The sequence below is a fragment of the Passer montanus genome, unplaced genomic scaffold (assembly GCF_014805655.1).
Source record: "Passer montanus isolate IOZ18808 unplaced genomic scaffold, ASM1480565v1 scaffold72, whole genome shotgun sequence".
In the NCBI taxonomy this organism is placed as follows: domain Eukaryota; kingdom Metazoa; phylum Chordata; class Aves; order Passeriformes; family Passeridae; genus Passer; species Passer montanus.
In genome coordinates, this window is record NW_024372370.1 from 3,498,912 (window position 1) to 3,525,079 (window position 26,168).

A 26,168-nucleotide genomic window follows, 5' to 3' on the forward strand; every position below is an offset into this window, starting at 1 on the left:
ATTAGAATTATTTTTTTTACTTTCCTGTCCTTAGCATCTTCTTAGCATGTCCGGTCACTTTCAATGCCTTCTGTTTCGAAAGGTAATGAATGGTGTACACACATACAGACTTGCATTTCACTTTGCCTTGTAAGATTCTTATTAAAGTTAGAAATCAAGTGTGCAGTGCGTTTTATTTTCTATTGAAACTTACATGATTTTATGATCTCTAAATATTATTCACTTAGCAGTATTCTAGCTTTTCTCCATCTTCATCCTGGATGCTGGATGACATCAGGCTTTCGCTTAGTCCATTGGTGGCAGCAAATACTCCCAAGGCATCTCAGAAAAAGTGAAAAAACAGTTATCATATCTTTTAGGTTCATTCATATTTGAAGAAAGTGTATAGACAGAGGGTCTCTACTGACAATGTATGCAGTTACTATTGTGAGGTCAGAAGTCTTGCCTTATAACAAGAGAAGTTACTTTAACCATGTCCAAAATCCCATAATAGCTGGTAACCCCCAACAGGGAAAAAGCCACTCAATTTAACGGGAAGCCACTCAATTTAATAGGGAAAAGTGCCACTCAATTTAAGTAAGGTTTTCTGTGACTCTCTGTTACAGAAAGAAAAAAGATCTATGCAGTAATTTATGATGTTTTTCTGTGTTGTCTTCTGTCCCCTTGCTATTGCCAAAAATAATTTTATTAAACTTCAGCCTGGAAATGACAAATGAAATACAGTCAGGAGCCAGATGATCTTGACAGTGATGTTTCATTCTGAAAAGTGACCTACATGTCTCTCACTCTGGAGCTTGTGGCTTATTCATGTCATTGCTAGGAAGGAAAAGAATTCTTCTGGAAAGACTCTTTTGTTTTGTTTTGTACAATGTCTTTTTTTCTGATTTTAGCATGTAAGTAGAGTGGCTTCAAGAAAAAACAGAAATATCTGGACTGTAATAGTAGAGCTGCTGACTGATTTGCTCTGTGGCTTATAAATTTTTGAGTGCTCACTGTTTGCCTTTTCCTTCTTAAGATAAAGGAGAACACCCATGGTTCCACTTCTGATGTCTCTCCTCTCTCTTTTCCCTGTTTAGGTTAAGAACAAATGAAAGAGAACATGCAATGGAAAATGCATTTATATAAATAAATGTGGAAAATGCGAAAGGATGCTGTAATCAAGAAAAGCATTGAAAGAAGCACAGATGTTACTCACTCAAGTCAAACAATGTTATTTGCTGGTAGTTTGTTACATGTCTTCATAGTCACTTTTGAAAACAGAGCTTTCTTACCAAAGCCATTTGAATTCTATGTTTTACATGTGTTCTGTGTCCCAAATTTTACTTTCAAAAATCAAGACAAAACTTTTAGGCATAAGATTCTCATCCACATAGCAAAAGCACAGTATCACTGGAATTGGACCTACATGAACTGAAATGAACCATTCACCTCCAGGGTGAGATGAGGTTTTGAAAAGGAGTTTTCCCCTCCATTTTCTGGACGTCATGGTAAAACCTTGGCAATCTTGCCCAGTCAAGTGAGTCCATAGACATCGGCATTCACAGGAAACACAGAAGTCAGAAGGTCAGCCAATCCACTCCCTAGTCTCAGTCTAGGTTGCCTACACTGAGCAAACATCATGACAAATATTACAGAACCATTGAATCATAAAATATCTCAAGACAATGGAGTCCAACTCCCTGCTCCTTGCAGAAGCAATCTCGTTTTTAAAAGTCAAGGATGGGAAGTCTTCATTTCCATAGGCCATCAGTCACAGTCTGCACAATAATTGCAGCAGGTTGATTTTTGTTTGCTGACTCACCTTTGCCCTGGAACTACTTGAATTTAATTTTTTTGTTACTGTAATTCACTGTTGCTTGGGGATTATCCCTGGCTGTGTGCATTAGTATTAAGCTAGAAAACCAAGAGGTCAGGATAGGAAGGAGGCAAATAAAGGGCAAGATTTGCTGTAACATATAATAGAGAATGTAAAGAAAGACTTTCATCTTCAGAAACTGTATTATCAATATTATAAATGTGGTTCAAAAATAGAAGACTTGAAAATATAATGAATAGAAGCAGAAAGATTAATGTCTGTTACCTGGTGAGAGTAGAACAGTGAAATGAGCTTTTAGCTGCTAATGGAGAAGAGAGGGCTATGTAGCTCAGGACAGCAATATTGTAAACATGTAAGTCTGTGTTTTCACTAATAGCACAGGGAGCTGCTGCTGAAGGTCTGCAGCATCCTCATCCAAATCATCCTACAAAAATATCAGTCTCTAAGTGCATGAAGTACAAGAGATGAAACTGTTAGGGGCAACTGAACAGCTAGTCACTGAGTCAGTTTTAACTTTAGTTAAAACCTTTTCTGATACTTTTCTACTGCATTAAATATTCAATTTAATAGAAAGTAACTGGTTTGAATCTTATATTAGCAGATAATCCATATAAACTATTTACTATAGAGAAATTTTTTAAACTCAGTTTTGTGTAAGGCAAATAAGTATATCTGCAACTACAGTAATTTGTAAGAAATCAGAGACATCACCTTGGGATAGGCAGGTAAAGCACCATTAAAGGAAGGCTGAAAACTTCTGGAGTGGTAACTTGTGGCTGCATGGAATATCCTACCGTGTCTAAAATGTAAGTGGGCACCTATGTGTAAGCACCTGATTTGCACCATAATTTAAGGAGAATGAATTAACCCAATTAGCACAAATTGGCATGTAGAAGATTGATACAGGGATGTAGAAGAAGATATATGGAAAATAGAAATGGCTAGTGGGGTAACAAGCAGAAATAGGAAAGGCATCCAAGGAAGACTGTTGACATTACATGCTGATGATCAGGCTGAAATAGCAGAATTACAGCCTGGCTCTGCAGCACTGCCATTTCCGCTCTGCAGCTGAAGGAGAACAGGCCAAGATGTCTGTACTGCAGAAGGACAAGCACCATTCCCCAGTGGATACATCAGCCAGATGATGAGTCAGGCCACTGGGTAGTGACAAGCTGGGCTGCCAGCCAGCGGGACAGCCTGCTTTCCTGCCAGCAGCGTGGTGGGATACAACGCTGCCTGTTCGGGCTGTCAGGCAGGCATACGGTCTGCCTTTCTGCCTGGCTTCAGTCAAAAACATTAAACTCAAACAATGCACGGCTGCAAAGCCTTCTCATTCTGCTATCATAGCTTGCCTTTGGAACACTAATCCCTCCAACATCTTTCAAACAGCTTTGAATTTGATTCTGTCCCTAATACTGCCTCAGAAATACCACATAGTGTTCAGCAAATCTTTTATACAGACTTCAAACACACTTATCCACAACTTCTTGGTTTTCTGGGTGCTCATCTCAAGGCCCTGGGGATATGATAAGGAAAAACTCTTCAGCCCTGAAATCAATGGCTGCTTGATTGAAAGGGAAAGGTTATAGTGCTACATCCTCCAAAAGACTAAACTTTAAATTCCTTTTGCATAACAGGGACCAGTGCCTACATTTCACCTCAAGATCCATGTTTTTATTTGCCATCTGGATATCAGTGGAAACTGCCCAGTAATCTTCTAAGGGTTTTGAGAGAAGTGGATGTCTATGAACTCCCTAATGGCAAGTGCCCTAAAAATGCAGATGGAGAAACTTATTAGTCTGACTGTATTCAAAGTGAAAAGACAGTAAAGAAGGCATAAGGCCATGCATGATAAAATGCTTACTTAGTGACTACTGTCTTTCTTGTGCACTGAATAACAGTGAATCTCATGTGTTTGCACATTTGTAACATCCCCTGTGATCTGAATTTATTTCCCCAGAACAATGTATATGCATAACAAGTTTAACTCTGTTGTCACTGCCTTAATTTGGCTATTGGCCTACTTGAATAGTTGGCTTTTCTAGATCATTATCCATATGACTATGATAATTTAGATTTACAAAGTCACACTTTTGATTAGTTTATTACATATCTTGTTCTCTCCATGTGAAAATAGCGTTGCCATAGCAAGATGTTCAATGCATAAATTGGCAGTTACTTTTTCTGACTCCTAAAATAGAAAGAGGATTATTAAATTCATTACTGTGCTCTTTTCACTTCCCATTCCTCTCCATGGACAAGCACTTCTTTGCCCAATTGTTTCACACTTTTTTATTACTGCATCAGCTTCTAATTGCACACTCAGCAACTAGAATTACAGGTTAATCTGGCTTTCAGGATTTATTTTATTAAATGCTACTTTCCCTTTCCATTTTAGTTTTTTCTTCTCCAAAACTTATTTGGAAATGTTTTGTTTTGGACTTAGGAGTAAATACTAATATGTATTTTCAAAATTAAGTGGTGTCAGCATTCATCAGTCATAATGACGGCAAATTAAAAATTTATTTCTTGAGGACTGCTTTTTGTCCTTCTGCCATCTTCACAATAATACTGAAGAAAAAAAGTTATTTTAATATTTTGCTTTAATACTTTTACCTGCATTGTGGAAATAAATTACTTGTTCATGAATAGTCTACTACTTCCTTCCCCAAACTAAGAAATGTTTGGATAAACTTTCATTGCACAACTACTTCACAAAGCTGAAGTCAGCCTTAAGATTTACATTTTCCTTTCTCCCTCTCCCTGACCCAATCTTTATTAACATTTTGCGACTTGCACTATGCTGTCATACCTTTTAATTCACTCATGAGTATCTAGTTAGACAAATTTGTCTCACAGAAATCTAAACCTGTTGAATTTTGCTGACAGGCAGAGCTTTTCTTCACAAATTTTGGGAGGTTCTTTAAATTTATTATCCAGGTTCTGGAATAGATAGGGACTATTTTGTTAAAGACTGCCCTTTCAAACCACCGTATCCTTTCCACAAGTTTTTTTCCCTTGTTTTTATCTGGGAGGATCTAGAGAAAGCTGTTGACATGTGTATTACTTACTGTTCAAGAAATTCTGTGGCACACCATCTATGCACGAGCAGCACAGGCTGTTTCCAGCCCCATCAGTGCTCATTGACAGCAAGCTCAAACTGGATTTGTCTGGCATATGGTTATGACATTCTTTCAAGCATGAACTGATGCTATTTATTCAATAATGTAGTGTAGCCCCAACACTCTTTTATCTCAACAACATGTCAACTCTGATGTGTATAATTAAAGTTAGATGCCACCCTTGTCAATAGTTTCACTGTCAATAAATTTAAGCAGGAGAAGATAGGGTTGGTTACTCCTGGAGACATGAAATGAATACACAGAACATAAGAATGGTGTTTGTTTTGTGGCTGGCTCAGAGTGGAAAGGAGTCTAGGAGATCAGGGTTGTGATTAGTTGCTCAAAATCTAGTTGGAAGTCAGTAACTAGTGGTGTACCTCAGGTGTTAACATTAGGTCCAAAACTATCTGACATCTTTATAAATGATTTGCAGGAAACAGAGGGCTGCCTCAACAACTTTACTGATGATCACAGAATCACAGATCCATTAAGCTGGAAAAGACCTCTGAGATCATTGAGCCCAACCTATGACCTAACACCTTTGACCTTGTCAACTAGACGTGGCATCAAGTGCCACATCCAGTCTTTCCTTAAAGACCACCAGGGATGGTGACACATAACTGGGAGGAGTGGCTGATCAGTGACAGATAACACTCCACAGACTTGTGCTGCCATCCAGAGGGACCTCAGCAGGCTGGAGAAATGGGCTGACAGGAACCTCATGAAATTTGAAAAACAGAAGAGCAAAGTCCTGCACCCAGGGAGAAACAATCCCAGGCATCAGTATGAGCTGGGGGCTGTCCCAGCTTGGGGTCCAGGTAGACACCAAACTGAACATAAACTAGCAATATGTCCTTGTGGCAAAGAAGATTAATGATATGCTAGGATACATTAGAATGAGAATTTACCAGAAGGTGATCTGGTAATCAAGGGAGGTGATCTTTGCTCTCTACTCGGAAGTGAGGTCACCCTTGGAGTCCTGCATTAAGGTCCAAGAGGGACATGGACATGTTGGAGAGACTGCAGTGAAAGGTCACAAGGGTGATGAAGGGATTCTAGTTACCTTTCCTATAAGGAAAGGCTGAGAGAGCTGTTCAGGCTGAGAGGGACTGGAGAAGACCAGGCTGTTCAGCCTGGAGAAGACAAGGCTCAGAGGGGTCTCATTAGTGTGTACACTGATGAAAAGAGGACAGAAACAGGCTGTGCTCTGTAGTGCCCAGTGACAGGACCAGAAGCAGTGGGCACACGCTGAAACACAGCAGGTTCTGTCTGAACACCAGGAAACACTTCTTCATTGTGGGGGTGACTGAGCACTAGCATAGGCTGCCCAGAGAGGCTGTGGAGTCTCCATCCGTGGAGATACTCAGAAGCTGCCTGGACATGGCACTTAAGCAGCAGGGGTTGGACCAGCTGACCGCCAGAGCTTGCAACCTCAGCCATCCTGGATTTCAAAGACTGCAGAGAAATAACAGCATGGCAGGGAATCATTCTGCCACAGAAAGTAACAGTTCTTTGGTTACTTCAGGTACATGTCCTGCATTTTCTGCTTTCCTTTCAGTTTTCGCTCCCCTTTTTATCAGGGTCCCTTTGGCAGGCCATGGATGACATGACTGGAGAGGAGTTTGGTGATCACTTGCTGAACCTTTGAGGACTGCCAATTTCAGTGATGCACCACATCCTAAAATTAATTAGCTCCTTTATTATGTATCGCCAACCTCTCCTAAACATTGTTCCTTTGGTTTGATTTTCGATTTCTAATAGAAGAATTGGGAAGCACCGCTGATAGCAAGTGTTTCTGATGGCGTTTGCTCCCGCTATTCCTGAGTCACGACGGATTTTTCTGTCCAAAAAAGCCGGGTGGCCACCCCTTAGCGCTCCGTGCACCGAGGAGATGCTTTCCATCAGCAAGGGGTACACACAGGCGCGAAACCGGGGCGAGCGGAGCAGAGCCCCCGGGCGGAGGCTCGGCCCGCACTGAGCCCGCCGCGGCGGAGCGGCTCCCGGCGCTGCCCGGCAGCTCCTCGGGCTCCGCGGGGAAGCCGGGCCGGCAGGAGGCGTCTTGCGGCGGCCGGCAGCAGGAGGAGGAGGAAGAGGAGGAGGAGGAGGGCCGAGGCGGGGGTGCCGGCTCTCCCGGAAACAGCGCCGGCCGGCGGCAGAGCGGCGGCGGCTGCCAGCGCTGCCAGGTCGCTCGTGGTCCTGCGCCCTCGCCGCACGCCGGGTGGCTCGGGGCGGCGTGGCGGGCAGCATGGAGCCGGTGCCACGCGAGGAGAAGCCGAACCCGCTGCAGGATGCCAACCTCTGCTCCCGGCTCTTTTTCTGGTGAGCGCCCGGGCAGGGCAGGGGGAGGGCAGCGCCGGAGGCACGGCGCCGAGCTGCCCGCCGGCGAGGAAGGCGCCGAGCACAGCGCCGCTGGCTTCACCTCGCCCGGCCGCTCAGGAGTGCCGAGCCCCGGCTAAAGGTGCCCGGCTCGCACTTGAGCGCGGCTCCCGGAGCGTCCGGGCGGGAGGCAGCGAGCGGGGAAGGGAAGCGGCGGCCGGCGCTGCCCCGCGGGCTGCCGGCGGTGACTGTGCAGGCGCGGCTCGGCGCGACCTGCCGCCCGCCCCCGCGGGCCCGGCTGTCAGCGCCGCCGGCCGGGGCAGCCCCGGCTCGCAGGTGGGCTGAGGTCTCCTGAGGTGAAGCCGGCAGCCCGCGATAATCCCCGGCTGCGGTCTGGGGACGGCGCAGCCGGGGGCCTGCCTGTCTCGGGCACGGCGGCGCTGAGCCGGGCGGCGCGGCCCCCCCGAGCACGTGTTGGGTTCCCTCGGTCGCTGCGGGAGGACCGGGGCGTCTTCTGCTTCCTGGCGCGGCTAGCCCTGCCCGGGACTGCGTGCAGGGCTGCTCCCAGGCATTGTTCTGCTTCCCCGTTTGAATAACGGGTCGCGGGCAGGGATTGCTCATCCCGGCGAGGCGTGCTGGGCTCGCCTTCGGCATGAGGCTTTGCCCTGCAGCAGTGAGGCGCTTTCTGACCCGCGTGGGTACGTGGGAGCTCCCCGCCCTAAGGGATGGCTGGGCGGCATCCTGGCTGCTCTCACCCACACATCTGCTGCCTCCGCTCCGCACGGGCTCGGGGTCTCGCAGAACGAAGGCTGGCGGTGTTGCCAAAAACTTTACGGGGCCACGTGGCTACCAGCCCAGAGCTGGAGCTTGGTCTCTTACTAGTGGGGACCTCGGCGTGGGTATACAGCTGTACTCAAAGAGGTGAGGAATTGCAGCTCAACATTTTAGTTGCTTTGAACTGTAGTAGGAAGACATGTGCGAAGTAAAACGGGAGAGCACCAAGCTTGTTTGTCCTAGCAGATCCCGTTTGGAAGAGCACTTCCAGAGAAAGGTGTTATCCTGCTTCACCTGCTGCAGCCTGGACCAGGGGGCACATGTTGTGTGGTGGAGGAGGGGGAAGGAAGGGAGGCATGGCGGGTGAAGCTCTTTTTTGGGAAGTCTCTGAAACACAAATAAAAAACTCTTTGATTCTATAAGCAGGTCTGAGCAGGTGCAGAAGTCCCCTTTGGAAGGTAGGGGATTTTAAAAACCCTGACAAGTTTTAATTAAACATGGTTTTCAGTCAAGGATATGTTCTCAGAGATACTATGTGCAAAAACAAAGAGAATAAGTAAGTTATAATAAAAAGGCAGCTTGTATGCTTGTGCAGAACTGCCTGTGTTCAGCATTTTGACTTTAATATTAGGGATGCCTACGTTGGAAACAGCTTTGTTGTGAAATCCAGGAAGAATGGGATGAACCTAAGTTGGGCATGTAGCATTCCAGGACTGCTTCTGGTCTGTTCCCTTTCCCTTGCTGGAATCTTGTGGTGGTACTGGTAGTTCTGCCAAAACCAATTCAGCTAGATGTGAAAAAAAAAAGCCTGCAGTGCTGATAGCCAGCTTTCTGACTGCTTGTATCATTCTTTTTTTTGGCCTTCTGTATCACTCCTCACATATTGCAGAGAAGCGTTCAACAGGAACAGTGAAGTACCTTAAATTTCCCTAGTTTTAGGCAAGCACCTGAAAGGCTCCTTTTACCCCAGAGGTGGTTTTAGGTTCTTGATTTGCAAAGGGAAAGATAGATGGAAGGCTGGGCTTGGGCGATGACAGGTCTGCTCAAAGTCCAGAGATCGACTGGGACTGGAGACTTCACAGTCAGATGCGGGTGTACAGCCATAAGGCTTCTGCTTTGGAAAAGGGTTTGGTGGAGCATGTAAAGCTTTAGAATTTACCCAGTGTCCTGTTTCTCAGGCTATTATAGGTGTGTAATTCAGAGCAGTGAAAATAGCTTTCTAAAGTCTTCTCTCTTAGCTGTGGTGTGTGTGATCACAACTAACATTGGTATATTAGTCAACAAGCACTAGTGTTTTCGGGGTGTAAATTTCAGCTGAAATGATACATTCACTGTTCTCCACTGTTCAGCCTGGAGAATTGAGCCTTGTGGGTAAAATTGAATAAGCAGGGGCTGTCAGTTTTCTGCAGGATAATACAGTTTTGCATAAAATCCAGGAAGTGTTAAAACACCCTCTCATTTAGCTGTAAAGCTAACTTTAAGGATAACTCTTAGAATTACTCTCCCTTTCTACAACAAGTGTAGCATCTCCCAGCTGTGTGAGTAGTGCTTCATTTTAGCTGATGTCTCACACAGGACATTGTGAGATGTTTTCAACTGGAGAACTGGGAGAACAGTGCCTGAGGAAGGCCATCCTGGGAGTAGCAGCAGCCACCACCCTGCGGTTGTGTGCCTGCTCTGCTCTCCACATTCCAGGTATTGGCTGCTTGTTCTCAATGAGGGTAAAAACACAACATTGCAAACTGCTGGGCAAAGGTCCTTCTTATTTTTATTTTGTTTATATTTTTCTCCAAAAATGTAATTTCGCCATTGGAGGAAACACCCTCCCATTTGTTGCCAGTGGTACAGAATAAAAGCTTACATTATTGCCTGGTGCAAACAGGATCGACTCCTGGGAGAAAAAAAGTCATGTTTTCATTGAGTTATAAATCTCAGGTAATGAGTGTGTAGGCTGAAGAGGCATTCTTCTTCCATTGTTTGAAGCTTGTCTTCTTGATTTTGGGTTGTGACTTTAGCAAGTATGAGCTTGATGAATGTTAAATGCTCCAGCAGTACATTCATGGGAAAGAGCAGCATCTGGATTGTGTGTTAATATTGTTACTTTTCCAGTGCATCCCTTGTGTAATGTTACAAGAATGAAAACTATTTATGACAGAAGTGTGAAGATCAGGGCAGTTGCAAAATATTCTTGTTTTCTGTGTCTATAGCTATATTAACAGAGGTTTATCAAAGCCCAAATTTGCCTTCTGGATGTTTCAGATATTATTGTATCCTCTGACTTTCAAGAGTCACAATTTCCATGCCCACCAAACTTTTTAAAGCCCTGGCTGGTATTTCAGTTATAGTTTGGAGTGCTTGTATTTCTGATTTACTTCATTTATGTTGTCAGGTTGTTGGCTTTTTTTTAGCTGGCTCAGTTTGCTGGTGAGAATGAGGACTCTGAAGGAGGGATAGGAGGATTTGCTTTCTTTTTAAGGTTTGTCCAAGGAAGAGAGAATTCAGCCGTGTTTTTCATGTTTAAACAGCTATTCAGTTGTAGAAAGCTTAGGAATTGAAAAAGCCTTATAGGCCCCCATGCAGTTGAAAACAGCACTTTTTGCATCTTTTTTTCTGATGCAGATGGTGGAGATTATTAAATTAGTAACTTAAGAGAGTACGAATATTTCTCATTTCTGGCTATTAACCCATCTTTGATCATGCATGTTCATTAAGTAGGAAGCATATCTTTATTTGCTCAGAGCACTTGTTCCCTTGAGTTACTAAATATGTTTTTTCTATATAGCAATTGAATTTTTATGCATTTTGCTGTTTGGACGTCAAATCCACTTTAGTGGAAAGTTGCCAAACATAGGGTATGATTAATTTTTTGAAAGACTCAATAACTTTTATGCTGTTAACAATATGAGAAGGAGGGCAAGCTGGAACACCCTGGAAAGAGTATCCAGCATTTTTGTGCAGAGAAGTAAAATAAATTAAAGTTTTTCTAGATCTCATACAAATTTTTAACTTCATTTTAATAATAACAGTAATTACGTATCTGTCACAGACTCACCATGACTGTGACAAGTCTTTGGGTGTTTTGGAACACTGAACACTGTCATCATCCTCAGGCTAGATGCCTTTTCACATCATGACTTGACATGCAGCAATTGCCATTACAATAACAGCATTAAAACATGATCTGAAAACTTGCAGCAAGGCATCTACAGAGTTGTTACTCCAAGGAATAAGTCAGTGATTGGTTTAGCATTACCTGTTAGTGTCTGGCAGCATTGTTTTTATTTACTATATGTGTGCTTTGAGGAGAATGACAAAACCACTAAGTCTTCATGGATCTGCTGTGAAGTGCAGTGGGAAAGAGTAAAAAACAATCTTCATTTTTGGGTTTAAGTGTCGTAGACATGTAAGTCCCAGGATTCTGAGTGAGGGCAGTATGTAGCTGCTTGCCTGACCAAATGTCCTCATGTCACAGATTTCTCTTGTAGCAGTGTAAATAAGCTACACACCTTATTTAACTTCCTCCTCCTCTCTCACCCTTCAGAAAGGCCACTGACTGATTTCACTAGATTTCTCAGGCAGCCTAAGTATTGCCTGCTTATCTGTCTTCAAGAGTTTCTTGCCTTGCATTGAAAGAAGTTATGGAAATAATTCATCATTGTTTTTGGATATTTCAACTGGGCTCCAGTAGTGCCACAAATAAACTTGGTTTGTGTTCTTTGCTGTGTCAACGAACAGATTTGGCTATGATGATTTTACATTTACTTAATATGAAAATATCAGGCTTTGTGACTTGCCTGGGATCTTGCCTGATACTTAGTGAATTCCCATGGTCAATGCCTGAAATTGTGTGGTAATGCCACTTTTGTAAAGACCTCTGAGGTGGCTAAGGTCATTACTGACTTACTGGTGCAGGACAGTTGTGGTACTGTAAGAAACTCTGAAGAAATATGTAAGCATTTTCAGTATAGATAAACAGAAGGCACATTTTCTGTACCCTGAGATGGGAATCGCACTTGCTTCTATTTTTCTCCTGGATGAAAAAAGACTGAGGATCATACATACAACTTTTTTGAAAGATAATGCCTTGTTTGTTCATTTATCAGATATTTAATATCCTGCTGTCAAATTTGAATCATTTGTTCTCCCAAGCTACTGCATTAATTTTTAAGTTTTGCATGTTTATTTGCAAGATGTCTGTATTATGCAAAAGAAAATACTTGAAAATTGTTGTTTATGAGCTAGTAAAGTTAAAATATGTGGATAAAGAGTGCTAAATAGATTATATGGATTACAGCAAGTGTGTATAAACTGTTGAAGTGTTAGCATTTGCTGTCTACTGTAAATATCTGTGCTTAAATATGCAGTTAGATGAACTGTTAAGAGTATAATGAAACACAGACTATTTGCCTTTGGAATGCTTATGTAAAGCCTGCTGTGTAATTTATGAGAGAAAATGTCTTCTAATTCCTGCAAAACTTCAAAACTAAGATTATGTCATGATGCTGTTTTTGTCTTCTTTTCCAAAAATAATTTCCCTATCCTGCTTCTAGAAAACTAGGCCGTATGTAGAGTGGAGGAGGAAGATAGCCCAGTTAGATTTTGGGAGTGGAAGGTTGAAAAGACCAGTCATCTATTTTAGGTTATTTGTTTTGTATCTCTGGCACTGTACTATTTGTAATAACAGTGGGAACTCACAGGGCATTTTAATTCTCCCTGTTTCCATTGCCTGTCAGAAAGGATGTTAATACAGAAATTCCCACCATTAGATCCTTCTTTAATGAGTAATTACTGAACTTTATAAGTCACAATCTTCGGACCTTTACATCAAATCTTTGGTACTTTAGTATTTTCTTGATCTGTGGTTGCTGGGTTTGGAATTAATATTTTAATGATAGTCTTTGAAATGGCACAGGTACAGGTGATACCACTCCTCTCTCCTCTGCTTCTAGGCCTGCAGAAAATGTTAGTTTGCAGTATGCTAGTATGCCCCCCCTTCTTCTTGCCATGTCTGTGCTTTTTGCTGTCTGAAATACCAGGAAGTATGCTAGATTAATAAGGTAATTCTATACCTGGTTGATAAACAGTATGAAAACAGCCTGCAATGAATACAGTCCAATACCAGTTGTGTTACTGTCAGCATCAGAAAATGGGTGTTCAGCAGCTTAGCTGCTCACACTGGGCTGTGGAAAAAGCAGCAGCTTGGAAGATGAGATGGAGTTGGGTATCAAAGGTTAATACAGCTGGTATTGAAACTGGAAGCCTGAAGGGCGTCTTTGAGTTAATATGGCTTTGAAGTAATTTCATTGTATTCCTATTTTTTCCTTCTGTAAGCAATGAGGAAAGCTGCTCTTTAATCCACATTAAGCTGGGGAGGGAAGTTGCAACCAAAACACAGTTGAAAAGCATCTGAAGAAATACATCAGACTTACTTTGCTTATTTCATTACTTGTGGACGACTGCCTTCATAAAGAGAAGTGGGAGAAAGCAACTTACTAATGAGAATGGATGAACATGTGAAATGGAAAGCTTAAAAGAAAATAATCACGTGGTGACTACAAACTGTTGCTAGGGTATTTATGAATTCTTGCAAAATGACTCTGTGTGTGTGTCCTTCCTTCTGTACATCCAGAAAGCCAGCAGTGATCCTCTGGACTGAGAGCAAGCACAGCAGTGCTGAATTGCGTTGCTAGTGTAAAGTGTCAGATCACAAAGGTGGGTAAGGAACAGTGCAGTGAGGCAGGCAGACTCCTGGGGTGAACCAAGGAGAATAAGCAATGTGCATTATTATCCAAATAGCCTGTGAGGAAACCCCATTTATTTTATCAAAAAAGCCATCTCTAAAGTAGGTGATTAAAGAGAAAAAAAAAGTGTTACTTTGCAGCTTTGTTGTTGTAGTAGTGCTTCCAAGCTGCTCAAGGGAGACAAAATCCTAGTGTTACAGAAGAATTTGAGTAAACAAAGACTCTCCTGTGCAACTGTTGAAACATAACTGGACATTGAGTGTAAACAGGTGATGCTTGCAATGTAATGCACAAATAAGCTGAAGAGGAATGGGGAAAATGCAGTTTGTAAACTTTATGGAATTAGTTGATGAGAGCATACCGGATGTGGCTTTGATTGGGTGCTGTAAAATTGACCAGAAATCAAACTTCTGCTTATTATTACAAATACAGAAAATATTTTCCTAATCAGGCAAGCAGTTTGTGTAATCTGATTTTTCTGACTTGTTCTGTGATAAAGCAGGAGCTCTTGTGAAACTGATGAGAAAGAAATTTTGCACTTGTGCAAAGGAAGGTACTGTAATATGCAAGTGACAGACTGTGGGGTGGTTGTTGTGGGGCTGGTCAAGGCAATTGAGACTTGTGGGTGCACCCAGGGCCCTTACAGACACATCCTTTGATCTTAGGACGTTTTTTATTTGTCTCAGCTTTGTAATGTAATTGCAAATGCTTCTTGACTGATGTTTTTTGACAGACTTTATCAGTTTATAAAGAACTTGCAGTGTGTGCTTGGGTTTCTGGAAAGCTCTGCAAGCCTGCTCTGCAGTGTGAGAATAGTACTTTTTGGAGTATTTGCAAGCAGGACATGATACAAACCCAGAGGTACAGCAGGTCCCATCCCTGTGTTATTGAACCATTTGAGCTGGACACTATTAGTTTCATATACCTACCTGTAATGTATTTCTTCCTTGGCTGATAGGAAATTATTTTCGGATGATAGGAAATCTTAATTTACAAGCCTTCATTTTTAGGAAATTTTATTTCATATATGAAGCAGAATAGCATGACTAGCCTTAATGATGCTGCCTTTTGGATAGCAGGGCCTGTTTCTCTTTCATGCTGTCTTTGAAGAAGGGAACAACTTCTGTTAGGAGGGTAAACAAACACTGGCTTAGCTTTTTTCTGCAATCTTAAAGGCTTTCCAGTATCTTGGTGGAGTTGCTGTCATAACAATTGGTAAAAACTGGACTTTTCCCGAGCAACCAAGTAAATTGTGGCTGGTTGACTGTGTTGTAATCTTAAAGGGTGTGTAATGTCAGGGCCCAGGAGTAGGGAAATGCAGGAAGTGAATGTTTATATTGTGGTCTTTGTGTATCTGCTGGTTCAGAAATGAATCACTTTCTTTTTTTATCAGTGCCCAAGATACTGCTGCAGAGGTGAAAAGCCTTTTGGGGTCAGAACAGTGATTTACTGTTTCGCAGCTGGCTCCCTCTGGGTTTGCACCAGGTTATAGAGTGATTTTTAAATTTATTTTTTTAATCTTTATTCCAAGTGACATCAGTATTCTGGCAGTACCAGGGACTTATTCTGGGCATGTTTCCAGACTGATGTCTTTGATCAGCTAATCGTTTTGATAGAACAGAGGCATTCCCAGCAGAACACAAGGTACTCAGGATTCTTACAGATACTCACATTTTTATGCTTAGGTCATGCTAGGAAGGATTTGGGCTAAGCTCTTTGAAAGGCATCATGTGAATCTTGTGTTCTGAAAGAGTAACTAAAATGAAACAATGTGTAGAAAAAAAAAAATTCAAAATTCCTAGTGAACAGGAAGGTACCTGGGAAAAGTAAAGACAGTTACTAAGGAGTCCTGTTTTTGTTGAAGTTGAATAACTTCTTCAGAAAGAAATACAGAAAGGCAGTGTGAGTCTTACCTCCCCAGCATGTTGTTCCTCTCTTTCTTGCAGTAAAATAGATTAGTGTTGAGCCCATCATTGGGGAGAGAGGAGGGCTTTGCATGTCTGTCTATATATTTACTTAATTTCTTTAATTTATGTTATTATTTAGCTTTCTTATTAAAGAATAATGCAATTTGCACACGTTCTCACACATTCTGTTTTCATAACAAATGCTGATTTTTTTTTGTGAGCTGTTTTTAATACTCTTTGAAGAGATCTGTGCTAGCTGATCTCATTCTGACAAAAGACAGACCACTCTAATGAGATGTCTTCCTTTATGGCTATGTTGGGGTTTCAGGGACGTTCTTTATGTAGGCCTTTGCTGTATTTGTCAGCCTCCTCTAGCAGCCCTCTGACAGCACTCTGATTTAACTGAGCCTTCAGGCAAGAGAAGGGCTTGGTTGGTTTTTGTGTGTTACAAATGTGTGACTTGAGTAACAGCGGGCTGTGTGAAATAGGTTGGTCTCAGTTCTGCTGTGAGTGCAGAGAATTCCACAGGGCATAATCTGCATGTGGCATTCAGGTGGAAACTTTTACTTTAATGACTGATTAGGAGCATGTGCTAACTCTTCTGTCTGACAGTAGCCCTTCCAGCATAAAGTTCAGGATGCATCAGTGAAAGGGTGATGTTCAAACTCTTCTTGCTGTACTTAGGGTTTGCACAAGACCTCATTCTTGGGATGAAAGCCCTTCAAGGACTAACCATCGTTTGAAAAGAAAAATGTTTAACCTTCTTCTAAAGGTCTTAAACTATACTCTGTTAAGACAACATACTGTTAAAAGCTTTTTTACTCCTGAGGTCTCCATAGCAGTAGCTCTTAAAGAAGCATGTTTTGGGCGGGACACTAGTCAAAGGTCAACAATGGATGATTTTTAAAACTTTTTATACAATTTTTTTCCCTAACCTTACAGAAATGTGGGCTTGTGCTGGGTCTTTGTCATGTTGTCCATTATAATAAATGACTCACAAAATGAATTGCTACAGTTTTCCGCTTACTCTGGATTGGTTTTCCTTGCGTTCTTCCATGTTAACATAGGTTGTAGTGCAATATTTTACTCTTCTCAATGTTATGGTTTTACCTGATGGAAAAAAGGGAGAAACCCTGAAGTTGCACTAGGTCTCACTGGAACTAATAGCCTTGAGATTTCTGACAGTTTTTACCCTGCACTATAATTTCTCTGCTTCTTAAATCTTTCAAATTCACTCACACTGTAGGTACAGTGTGGAGACGGGGGGGGGGGGGGGGGCAACAAGGGATTTACTGCAAACTCTTAAGAAATCCTCAGTGGAGATGGGCATATAATCTGTAAGTTGTTTTGGGTGTTTAAGGACAAAGGATAAACTGGATGGCTCTTATAGTCCTGTACACTTGAGAGTGTTGTCTTTCAGCGGGTTACTTTGCAGTGGACTGCACATCTGTGGTCAGCACGTGCTGCTCTTGGCTGTAGTGGGAAATCAAATGCCATCAGGACTGAGCAATTGCCTTCAGCAGAAGGCATTATTCTTCCTGTTGCCTGCCTGTGGTTTTTTGAACAGTCTAAGTAGAGGAATGGTGTTCTGCTGAGTAAGATTAAAAGCATTGGTTTTATTTTTTAAGACTGTATATTTAAGTCTGTTTGTAAAGTGTCTTTTGTTTTCCTCTGTGTACTCTGCTGCGTGCAGAAAGTACTTTATTCAGCACTGCTGAGGCCACAGCTGGGGCCCTGAATCCAGTTCTGGGGTCCCCAGTACAAGAGAGACATGGACACACTGGAAAGAGCACAGCAAAGGGTCACAGCAATGATTAAGGGTTTGGAACATCTCTTCTGGGAGAAAAGGCTGAGAGAGCTGGAACTGTTCATCCTGGAGAGGAGAAGATCAGGGGGATATCATCAATATAGAGAAATATTGAGGGGAGGGTAGAAGGTGGGCAGAGCCAGGCTCTTTGCAGTAGTGTCCAGGAGCAGGGTCAGAGGCAGTGGGGCCGCAAACTGAGTAACAAGAGGTTCCCTCTGAACATCATGAAACACTTCTTTGCTGTGAGGGTGATTGAACACTGTCGTAGGCTGCTTGGAGAGGTTATGAAATCTTTGTGGAGATCTTCAAAAGCAGTCGGGACATCGTCCTGGACAACCAGCTCTAGGTGGCCCTGCTTGAGCAGAAGGGTTTGGACCAGCTGACCTCCAGATGTCCCTTCTGACACAATCCCAGCCTTTCTGTGATTCTGTAATAAATATCCTATTTATGTTCCATGTTAAATGTCAGAACCGGTTTTCTTTTCACTGCCTTGGCAGCAGTAGCCAGTGAAATCTCACAACTCTTTCCGTAGGTGGGAGAAGGATTTAGCCTTTGTGTTTTCCTGAAAGGGCTGCCTCATTCTGATTCTCATGCTAGGAGAAAGATAACTTTAGCCTCTGTCTGAAAGGAGACCTGTGACTTGTTTATGGATTCATCCTAGGTTAATACTGATGTTTCAAGAGAAGGAACACTGGGTATCGACCTCAGGAGTCAGCTGAAGTCTGCAGATCTTACCCTGCCTGTCCTGGAGCAAACAGAGGCTATCTCATCCAGCAGGCAGAAATTATTTGAATGGCTTTGAGGTTATTTGCGTCATACCTGCTTTTCACCTGTGGTCTGCAAGAAGTGAGGCCAAAGACTTGTTTCAATGGAGCAGATTCCTTGTGTCAAAGCAGGCAGAAGTTCTGCTGCTGGTTGGAGCAGTTGGTATTTGGGACCTTTTGTTTGGACCTTTTGTGGGGAAGTTGTGGTAGTGATTGGGGCCTTATGCTATTTAACCATAAGGTCTAAGCAACAGACTTGTCTGACAAGTACTTTCTGTTTCTAATTGTACCTGTAACATACATTTAGGAGTTAACAGCTCACATAAACAAATCTTCAGTACTTGCTCCAAGAGTTTAAAAAGGGCTGTTAGGCATCAAAGGTGCTACTCTAATGATAGAGAGTTAATTTTTGAATGAGTCATTAAAACACTGTGCTAACATGCTAAGTAGTGAAGGAACAACACTATATAATCCCATTTGTTACTTGCAGTTGTGCCATGGAGCCTGGGAAAAAGGTTTTTACAACAGTGCTATCTTTGAAGAAACTCTCTGAGCCTCCTCTCTAGGGTTCTGCCTGCCCATCCACCCTCTCTAAAACTAGCCAACAACCTTCTTGCAAGCCAGTGTAGACAAAGCTTAATTAGAACATGCCCAAGCAAGAAATGCAGAGCAAGTTGATGAGTATTAATAACCACTGTTGTGGTTGTGAATAAATAAATACCCTCACTGTAAACCACCCCAGTTCTGAAATCTCACATGTAGGTCTTCCAGAAAATAAATACACGATTCGCCTAGCACACCACACGTTCTTTTAAGAACTGTGTTGGTGAAGTAGGGGAGTGAATAAGTATCAGAAACTAAGCAGCAGTTAAGAACTTTCACAGGCAATTGAGATCAGACAGCTTGCCTTGAGTGCAAGAGTGTTTTTTCCAAAACAGATCCCTAACTTCATGATTTTGATGGTGTTAACCAGTTGAGAAAGTACTTGTAGGAAAAGCCTTAGAGCCCAAATCCATGTCTCCTGGAAACAAAATATCACAAATTCAGCAGAGAGACAAACTAAATGGAAGACTGCAAGTTCCCTAACTCCATTGTTCCCACTAAGCCATGCCTATTTTGTACGTCATTCCTTTTCTCTCCATCTCATGGACAACTTGGTCACTTTTGTGCTTTATGCCATACAACCCTTGCTCTGTGGAGCACAACTGAAACTGTTTGGAGTTCCCTGATGTGTTTCAGGCTGAAGGATCCAGGTGCATAAAAATCTAGTCTTACTGTTCCCTGACAGTTGACCTATTTGATCTAACAAAATACAGCATTTTTCAACAAATCTACAGTACTGCTATTATAATTTATCTTCAAAGTGTTCTCATAAAATACTGAGCTTTTAAGAATCTTTCCACTAAGGAAACTGAGCTGTTAGGCATTATTTTGCTTTTTTGAACCTACACACTGTGTCAGTGTGCTTCTGTGTATATTTCCAAAAATGAGTAATGTACAGTAATAATCCATTGTTTTCCCATTTTTACATTGCAGTGATTGTCTTTAAATTACTGGCCTTTAATACTTGTCAAGATGTCAGTTGAACAGCAGCTACTTTTCTCCTCAAGTAAATGTTACAAAAAATGTCTTTAGTGTGCATTACAATTTTATTTACAGCTTTAATGCTTTAATAGTTGGGTTAAGTTCTGTTTTTTTCCTTCATATTTAAAGGAATGCTGTTTTTCCTTTAGTATAAGGAAACACTGTGAGAAAACAATTCCCTTAGGCCAAGAAGGGTTGTTATGCTGTCTGACTGGATACCTGGGAGTAAGGTGTTATGGGCATAAAGAGATTTAGGAAGTGGGAAGTGCTTTCCCATTTGCAAGATAGGGGTGGACTTAATTCTTAGATAGAACTGCAGTGAAATGTGTGGATGTTGAATGATTCAAGAGGGGAAAAGAAGGGGATGAAAGAATTATTATGTAAAGAAATTGCTCTTTTTGGTCTGCTGGTCAGTTTACTAATAATTTGTATTTAACTAGGTGGTTGAATCCCTTATTTATTATTGGCCATAAACGGAAGCTTGAAGAAGATGATATGTATAAAGTGATGCCAGAAGATTCCTCAGAGAAACTTGGAGAGGAATTGCAGTGGTAAGGAGAAAAATTGTAGAATACTTTGGGCTGGAAGGCATAATTGTTCTCTTTTGTTGTATTAATGCTGGAGAAGGTGAAAATCTTATTTCTAGTCTAAAATCAAAAGCTGTTATTGTACAGTTTAACAAGGTTAAAATTGCTGTGTATAAAAGTGGAGAAAAAAGTTTTCTATTTTATTTCTTTTTGTTTCTTTATTTGTTTAGGGTGCAAACTGAATTAAGCAACCCTTTAAATATATGTGTATATATGTATGTTGAAAATCTGCCCCTCACTGGTAGAATGGGCAAGATGCCTTGGACAGCTGAAAGCATGTATCTAGGAAGTGTTTTTATTTGGTTTTACGTACTTTTTAATGGACTGTGTACTGATTTGTAGTGCTGTGGACTCAGGGGGATCTATATTTTAGTAGGAAAATATCTTCAAATAATTACTATTTATATAAATTATCGTGAACCTCCTAACAGAGAGGATTTTTGTCTTCAAATAATCTATTGCTAAATATAGTTAGAGGAGAAAATGCCTCCTAGTGAAAGGTGGCTTCTGTATTAAGAAAGTGTGGCCTTGCTGTTTCTTGCCATTACACTGAAGGCAGAGCAGATGGGTTTTCCTGATAGTTTGGTTGGGATGAGAGACTCCTAAAGAAGCAAAAAGAATCCAGAAATGAAAGGTTGTGACCAGGTCTGACATCATCCTGCTCTGGATAAGTTAACTGAGGAAAGAGGGTCAGTGATGAGCTCATAAGAGTTGCAGCTTTTGATGTCTTTGCAGCTGGAGAGCTTTGCCAAATTCCATGGTTGTGTCTTCAGACATTCAGGGACTTGGCTGTAGGGAAGATGGATATTTTTCCATGATTTTTTATAGTAAAAGTGCACACTTGCATGAGTGAGGAAATGGTAGAAGAAAAAAAAAAAAGAGTGGTTTTTAATTCTTCAGTGTGCTTGACCAAGAAGCAGAGAATATAATTCATAAATGGCTGCCTACAGAAGTAGTCTTTTCTCTTGAGCCAAGAAACCCGACAGAACCTACATAGTTTCTGTTTTCAAAGCATGTAGACAATAACTCTGTAATTCTTGTAACAAAAAAAGAGGGTAAAATAAAAAAAAAAGTGTTCTTATCTGTATGCTTTGAACTGTTGTGCTTTGTTGCAAAATAATTGTCTTTCATGCCTTAGACTCGTTTCACCCCTCAAACTATCAAGGTCAGAGGTTTGGCAGAGAACACTTAGCCTTCAGAAGAAAGGGGGAGGTTCCTTTCTGACAGAAGTGTGCTTTAAGAATCCTGCTTAAGTTGTGGTATTTTCTTGCTAGAATCATCCTTGTTATTAGTGTCTGGTTTTTATGTGAGCAGATTGTGTCCTGCTTGTGGGCAGACGTGGTGGTGGAAAGGTCTTTGCCACTCTGCTGACGAATCCTCGCCTTCAGAGAGTTGTGCGGAGTGCTGGGTGACAAAATCCTCAGTAAAACATGTGGTAGGGAAAAGACAGGGCCAGACATGAGAAAAGGGTTGGACATCACAAGCTCTCTGGGCAAGCACAGGGCATATGGATAGATAAAGACACTGTGCTCCCTCAATTTAGTCCATGCTCAGGAGATCATAGGATAGGAGGCTCTTAATTAGGGTGAGTGGTGACTGTCTGAGCTGAGAGGAGAAGAAATAAAGGAAGAGTTCCTCATCAGCAGATATGTCAAGGGTGATAATAGTCAACAGTGGTGAATTGTTTGTGATTAACCAAGGGCAAATAGGCCTATAGTACTAAGTACCAAGTGTTTATGTGAATGAGAAGACATGATTAACTCCTTTTGTTTTATTAGATTTTATTAAGGTGATCAGGGCAATCTGGCTGCTAGTCTGAAAGTGTTTTATTCTAAGTAATTGCGTTGTGATTTTTCTTCTGTTCTCCAACATATTTGCACTTTGTTTCTCAGGTACTGGGATAAAGAGGTGCAAAAAGCAAAAAAGAGAGGAAAAACGCCACATTTAACAAAAGCCATTATTCTGTGTTACTGGAAGTCCTATTTAGTTTTTGGAATTTTCACAATGATTGAGGTAAGTGGAGTAAAATGTCACAGAACCTACTTCTTGGCTAACAGCAATGTGAAACTTGTCCACTTACACTGCATGACATGTACTTGTGACTTCATCCTGGACTGCTCAGAGAATCTGGCAATGTTCTCAGAAAAGTGAAACAGAACTATAGCCCTGCAGAGGCTGAGAAACTGAGTCATAACTGCAGGATTATGGAAGTGGAACAGAGAGCTCATTTCAGTGCATTATTTTTGAGACGTTGCGAACCACTGACTGGCTTTGTAAGGCTTATCTGTATTTTATGTATCTGAGTGGCATGCCCAATAGAAAGAGGTTCTTTTGCTCTCTGTAAGTGGCTCTAAAGGACACATGGCATTTTAAAAAATAGAAGTGTAATACATACTCATGCAATTTTTATACCATCAAAGAGTTTTGTTGTAATTGAGAGAGTTCTTCTTGAAGTTCCAGCTAAATTTTAATGTGGAACATGTTTCTTTTGGATTATGTGTTGATAAAAATTGGCTTAAAGACAGAATAATAATGGATATGGTTTGCACCAGTAGTTTGCTCTTGTTTGCCTGTTTACAGATTTGGTTAGCACGGGGTGATAGGAAATTACTAATACTTTCCCCCTTCTTTCTCTTTCAGGAAACCCTCAAAATAGTTCAACCAATTTTTTTGGGAAAAATTATTAATTATTTTGAAGATAAGGTAGCTTTGAATCTTGCCTATTACTACGCAGGTGCTCTGTCTGTGTGCACACTTATTCTGGCCATCATGCACCACTTATACTTCTATCATGTGCAGCGGGCTGGCATGAAGCTGAGGGTGGCGATGTGTCACATGATTTATCGGAAGGTAAGCAAACCTGGTCACAGCTGTATTTTGTATTTGACAGCTGTTCTGTTTAAATGTTTTAAAATGCAGTTATTTATTATGCTCATGATTGCAATTCCATTCAAGTTACTCATTACTAGAGACCTAATGTGTCAGGCCTTAGATGTGTGCATGTGGCTTTGCTTTCTCTTTGGGGCTGATGTGTCTGAATGACAGCTTCAGGCCTGCTTGGTGAAGGTGGTGAGTTAAATAGCCTTAAAGTGATGGAAGAGCTTCTTTTTTTGCCTCCTGCTGCTGTTGGAGAGGAGTCCCCCCCGCCACTGCTCTTGAAGTGTTGTGTGCTGGAGCTGTAAGAGGTGTCAGCATAGAGCAGGAGAGGGACAGAGCTCCCAGGGAATGCTGGCAGCTACTCAGCCTTGCAGCTTGATCCCAGGGGAGGACGTGGTGCTTGGCTGTCACTAGCTGCTGCAGCACTCTGTCTTCTGGGAATTGCTTCACTGTCCAGGTTTCCCCCACTCCTCTTATGGTTAATGGTGGGATTTATTTTTGTTTTATCCCATCAGTGATGTAGAACTAGCAGGCTGTCTCCTTTGCAGATCAGAAGCTGCTCCCCTCTCTTGGGGCATCCATCAGGTTCCCTTGGGGCATCCATCAGGTTCCCTTGGAAGCAGCAGTTCTGTGGAACTGCTGCTTCCCCCTCCAGGCAGGCAGGGATGCTTGGCATCTTCACCTTTATCCCTCCTGTTTGAGGGGGAAGAGAGAGAGGAGCAGACACAGCTCAGAATCAAGTGGAATCCTAAAGGCAGGGAGTTAGTTTTTTATTACCATTTGCTGTTTTTTTTTTTTTGTGGGAGTACTGCAGCCCTCCACTAAAACCACTGAAATGTGAGAAGGGATGTGTGTTCAGGCAGCTGTGGTTTCTTTGCTGCCTCTGTGTCCTGATCAAGAAACAGCTGTCCTGAACTACAGATGGAGTTAAGGCTGCTGTCAGAAGGAAGGTGGAGCAAGGGAAGTTGAGTTTTACCTACAGGAGGGAGCTGAGCAACATCCAGGACAAAATGCTGTTTCCCAGTTGAAAATGTCTGCTTCACTCTTCTGAAGTTGTTGGCAATACCCAAACTGTGAGCCTGTCTGCTTCCAAGCAGGAAATTTTGCTGAGAATGCTGGAAGGGAAAATGCCCCATTTTTCTATCTTTGGTGCTGCTGGAATAGTGACCTGCAATTTCAGACCTCAGCAAAGAAGTTTAATTGAAGAATCAGGACTGCACAGTTTCTTTGGAATGTAAAAAAAATCCACATTATTTTAACCATTAAACATAGGTTCCATCAACTTAACATGAACACTTGTACTACTGGTGTAGGTCACGTGAAGTTTTTGGACAAAGCAGTAAAGTGAGGAGAGTAAAAATGTCCCCATTTTAAGTGGTGATTACTTTTCATAAACACATTTATTCTCTTCCTCTTTTGATACCTTGCAAAGGATCCTCTGGGAACTTGGCTCTAACATGGCACAATGCTTTCTTGTACATAGACATCTCTCTAAGGTATTAATTTACCAAACTGATTATCGAAACAGAATTAGTGGAAAACGTATATAGTGATGGTGTTTGTTGCTGAGTTGATGCTGGCTCAGAAGCTTGGAAAATAAATATTTGTAATATGCACCTTTGTTTCTAGAGACAGGATTAAATGGAAAATTAATCAGCCCTCATTTTTACTTCTGAGGGTGAGGTTTGAGGTAACAGCAGAACATTGACAAACGTTTCTTATAATTTTTCTTCATTATGTGCTGCTTATAAATAGGTCATATTTTCTTTTTAACCTCATATAGGCTTTTGAAAGAAACTTGGGTATTTATTTACCAGCGCTTTAGCAGAGTTTGTTAATTGCTGTAGAAAAGAAAATCTTGGATTTGTAAGGATAAATAGATTGGATAAGAGAGCATTCTTAATAGACAACTTCACATATTCATAATTCTTAAGTTTTAGACCCTTTTTCATTTCCTGGAAAGTTCAGATCTAATTTGCAAAATCCCTGTATTCAAACACTTAAGAAGTTTGTTACCAGTGAGAAGTATTAGTGATGCACGTAGAAAACTCCTAACAAAAATGAAAGTGAAATCTGTCACATGATGACTCGGAATCTTATGTTTTGAAATCAAAGGCTACTTTTGGGAAACCACTTTTTGTTGGTTTTATTATTGTAAGACTTAGCTTTTAGAAGTTCTTTGAGGTCAGTGTACTGACTTTAACTGGGATGGACTTAGTTTTCCTCAGCTCATATGGGGCTATGTATCAGATGTAGTAAAAAGAGGAAGGTACCAGAACAGGACTTTTTGGTAAAAAATTGGTTACGAAAGTAAAACTGCTACTTTGCAGTAAAGACAGAGCCATTCAGCCAGGAAAATGCAAGGCTTATTAGACTTAAAAAGAAAATAAAAAATCAAAACCAAGGACTCAAGGAAATACTGGAATGGCATTGCCACTGATGGTGGGAATGGCTGCCTCTTCCCTGAGAAGACAGATCAGTCACAGAGGAGCACCCTCCTTTTGGCTCAGATGCTTGTATGGTTCCACCTGAGACTGTCTTGGTCAAAATGAGCTGGCCTCATAGAATCATATTAAAACTGGTTTTGCTGCTTGTGTAGAAGTAGCCAGGAAGAAGTCAGAAAGGTGATTGTGTGGCAGGTCCGAGACAGACCCAGGCCATGGGCCACTAGCAAGACACCAGCGTGGTCTTGTGATGGTTTAGGTGAACCTCAGGCAGCAAATAAATTGTACAAGAGGTACTGTAAACATCCTGATAGGAAACTTCCCCAAACGTGCATCATGTAAACTCCTATTTCTATGATCTGTGGATTTCTAACATCTTTTCTCAGAACTTACCAACTTTAATGTGTGGTGGGGAGCAAACATGATAGC

The 26,168-nt window shown here is 41.7% G+C and overlaps 1 protein-coding gene across 2 annotated transcripts in view; it reads left to right on the plus strand.

The window, feature by feature from the left end:
- The first annotated feature begins 6,955 nt into the window (after positions 1 to 6,955).
- Positions 6,956 to 26,168, plus strand: part of ABCC4 (ATP binding cassette subfamily C member 4) — a 141,498-nt gene continuing 122,285 nt past the window's right edge. The window contains exons 1-4 of one of the 2 annotated variants that reach the window (XM_039730451.1): positions 6,956 to 7,257; positions 20,272 to 20,382; positions 22,311 to 22,431; positions 23,059 to 23,268. In XM_039730451.1, coding sequence (XP_039586385.1) covers positions 7,184 to 7,257; positions 20,272 to 20,382; positions 22,311 to 22,431; positions 23,059 to 23,268 — 516 coding nt within the window. In that variant the 5' untranslated portion in view covers positions 6,956 to 7,183. The remainder of the gene's footprint in view (positions 7,258 to 20,271; positions 20,383 to 22,310; positions 22,432 to 23,058; positions 23,269 to 26,168) is intronic. The other variant, XM_039730452.1, reaches the window with a different exon arrangement.